The sequence below is a fragment of the Rhincodon typus genome, chromosome 44, assembly GCF_021869965.1.
Source record: "Rhincodon typus isolate 14 chromosome 44, sRhiTyp1.1, whole genome shotgun sequence".
In the NCBI taxonomy this organism is placed as follows: domain Eukaryota; kingdom Metazoa; phylum Chordata; class Chondrichthyes; order Orectolobiformes; family Rhincodontidae; genus Rhincodon; species Rhincodon typus.
In genome coordinates, this window is record NC_063375.1 from 1,222,253 (window position 1) to 1,225,428 (window position 3,176).

The 3,176-nt window shown below is 58.0% G+C and overlaps 1 protein-coding gene across 1 annotated transcript in view; it reads right to left on the minus strand.

Moving 5' to 3' along the window:
• Positions 1–3,176, minus strand: part of LOC125487744 (protein phosphatase 1 regulatory subunit 3F-like) — a 9,295-nt gene that overhangs the window by 1,097 nt on the left and 5,022 nt on the right. The window contains exon 3 of the mRNA XM_048619938.1: positions 10–644. Within this exon, the coding sequence (XP_048475895.1) occupies positions 10–644 (635 nt within the window). The remainder of the gene's footprint in view (positions 1–9; positions 645–3,176) is intronic.

A 3,176-nucleotide genomic window follows, 5' to 3' on the forward strand; every position in this document is an offset into this window, starting at 1 on the left:
CTCGGAGGCCCTCCCTCGGGCCTGGTCTCCGTCACGTCATCCTGAGGAGGCCCTCCCTCGGGCCTGGTCTCCGTCACGTCATCCTGAGGCGCCCCCTCCAGGCTCGGAGGCCCTTGCTCGGGCCAGGCGTCTGTCACGTCGTCCCGGAGTGGTCCCTCCTGGCGGGGAGGCCCTTGCTTGGGCCCGATCGCCATTGTGTCGTCCTGCAGCGCCCCCTCCAGGCTCGGAGGCCCTCCCTCAGGCCCAGCCTCCATCTTGTCGTCCTGCAGTGCCCCCTCCAGGCTCGGGGGCCCGCCTCCTTCAGGCCCGGTCTCCTCCGTGTCATCCTGCAGTGCCCCCTCCAGGCTCAGGGACCCACCCTCCGCCCAGTCGCACTGTGGCACCCCGTCCAGGCTGGGAGGCCCTCGCTCAGGCTTGGCCTCTGTCATGCCGTCCTGCTGCGCCCCCTCCAGGCTCGGAGGCCCTCCCTCAGGCCCATCATCCGTCATGTCACCCCGGGGTGCCCCCTCCAGGCTCAGAGGCGTCCCCTCTTGGATCGGAACGAACAGCACGTCCGGGCCCGCGTCCCGCACCTGACCGGGAAGGCCAGAGCAGGGCGGGAAGAGGCCTTTGGACTCGGGATCCATCACCCGCACCTCGGGCACCTGCGGGCAGAGGACGGAGAGGGGCAAATCGAAAAGGCAGACCCACCTCTCGCGCCCCTGATCTCTCGAGGGCAACGTTCCCCGAACGCCAACCCCCCAAACCACCCCCCCCTTCCTTCCCGTGAGCCAACCGCATTCCTTTTCTGCGCCGATTCCAATCTGGGAACGACGCTCGCGGGATGGGTGCGGCTTCAGTCACAACGGCAGCGCCTTTGGGGAACAGCGATCATAACATCGCCCGTCATCGTGCATTTGGGACGGTGGGGAGTGCCACGGGAAAAACGAATCATTGGGAACGGGCGGGGAGGCGTGATCATCTCGTGTTTTCCTCGTCCCGGTTTTAAGTTTATTTGTTGCCCCGAGGGGGGAGATTGTAAAGCGATCCATCAAAACCAACGATTGGATAAACATATGGATGATAATGGAATAGTTTAGGTTAGATGGGCTTCAGATTGGTTTCACAGGTCGGCGCAACACCGAGGGCCGAAGGGCCTGTACTGCGCTGTAACGTTCTATGAGAGTAAACGGCTTGAGAAGCTAAAACAATAGATGCAGTCTGGCTGGGTGTTGCCAGCTCTCTCAGACCGGGATTTCGAGCGTGTGCTTATTTATTTATTTATTAAGAAAAGCTTTTAAGTTTAAGCAGTCGCTGCCGCGGGCTTGAAGAAGTGTGGGCTCTCGCTTTCACCTCCCCCCCCCCCCCCCCACCGCCTACTTTTCGGTTATAACCAAAAGCGAGGCTCTCTCTCACTGTTGCTGGTGAGTTGCATCTTATTTCTCTGTATTTTCCCTTCTTCTGCCCAGGGGGTGTGTTGATGTGATGAGAGACAATGTTATGATCGCTATTTAGAAGGAATACAGCACAGGAACGGGCCCTTCGGCCCTCCAAGCCCGCACCGACACATTTTGCCCTTCCATACTAAAACTTCACTGACAGGATCGGTGTCCCCCTATTCCCTTCCTATTCGTCTGGGCGCTCCTTGCTGATCGTGTCTGCTTCCACCGTCTCCTCTGGCAGCGCCTTCCAGGCACGCACCACCCTCCGTGCCAGGAAACGTGCCTCGCTCGTCTCTTTTAAACTTCCCTCGCACCTTCACCTTCTAGTAGCTGAGCCCTCCACCCTGGGGGGGGAAAGAAAAAAGCCTCACGCTTTCCACTCTATTCACAATCTTATAAACTTCTGTCGGGGTCACCCCCTCGGCCTCCTGCCTTCCAGTGAAAACAAACCCGGTCTATCCAAACTTTCTTCGGAGCTAAAATCCTCCTCCCCATATCCTGGTAAACCTCTTCTGACCGGCCGCTGACCAGCGCTGTACGCAATATTCCAAATGCGGTCCGAGTAAAGTTCTGTAGCCCATCTTAAAATTTGTCCATCCTCATACTCGATGCCCCTTCCAATTTACTACCTTATCAACCTGCGCTGCCACCTTTAGTGATCTGTGGGCCTGCGCACCCAGATCCCTCTGCGTATCGATGCTCCCGAGGGTTCTGCCATTCCCGGTGTAATTTCCAACCGCGCTTGACCTTCCAAAGTGCACCCCCTCACCCTTCTCCCGATCAAACCCACATCTGCCATTTGTCCACCCAACTCATCCAGTTCCCAAACGCGCTGCCGTTAAATCCGAATTTGTTTCCCAGAAGGGAGCGAAGGCTGGCTCGCTGGGGGGGGGGGGGGGGGGGTGCAGGGCTAGGCAGAAGTGGGTCCTTGCTTTGGTAGTTGGCAAGATTTCTCACGGTTGGCATACCACAGCTGCCAACGCTGGAAAGCATTTTGCGAAAACAAACAAGGGGCAGGACTTATACAATGAAAAGTAGGGCCTTGGGGTGGTGTTGTAGAACAGAGAGACCGAGGGGGGGTTCAGGGATATAATCCTTTGAAGTTAGCGTCACAGGTAGACAGGGTGGGGAAGGAGGCGTTTGGCACGCTCGCCTTCATCGCTCAGCCCCTTTGAGTGTAGGAGTTGGGGACGTCACGTTGAGGTTGTACAGGGACGTTGGTGAGGCCTCTTCTGGAGCACTGTGTCCAGTTCTGGTGGCCCTGTTGTAGAAAGGCATGGTGGCTCAGTGGTTAGCGCTGCTGCCTCACGGTGCCAGGGACCCGGGTTCGATTCCAGCCTCGGGCAACTGTCTGTGTGGGAGTTTGCACATTCTCCCTATGTCTGTGTGGGTTTCCTCCGGGTGCTCTGGTTTCCTCCCACAGTCCAAAGATGTGCAGGTTAGGGTGGATTGGCCATGCTAAATTGTCCCATAGTGCCCAGGGATGTGCGGGTTAGGGTGGATTGGCTGTGCTAATTTGTCCGTAGTGCCCAGGGATGTGCGGGTTAGGGTGGATTGGCCGTGCTAAATTGTCCCGCAGTGCCCAGGGATGTGCGGGTTAGGGTGGGATTGGCCGTGCTAAATTGCCCCGTAGTGCCCAGGGATGTGCGGGTTAGGGTGGATTATAGGGGGATGGGACTGGATGGGATGCTCTGAGGGTCGGTGTAGACTTGTTGGGCCGAAGGGCCTGTTTCCACACTGTCGGGATTCTACGAT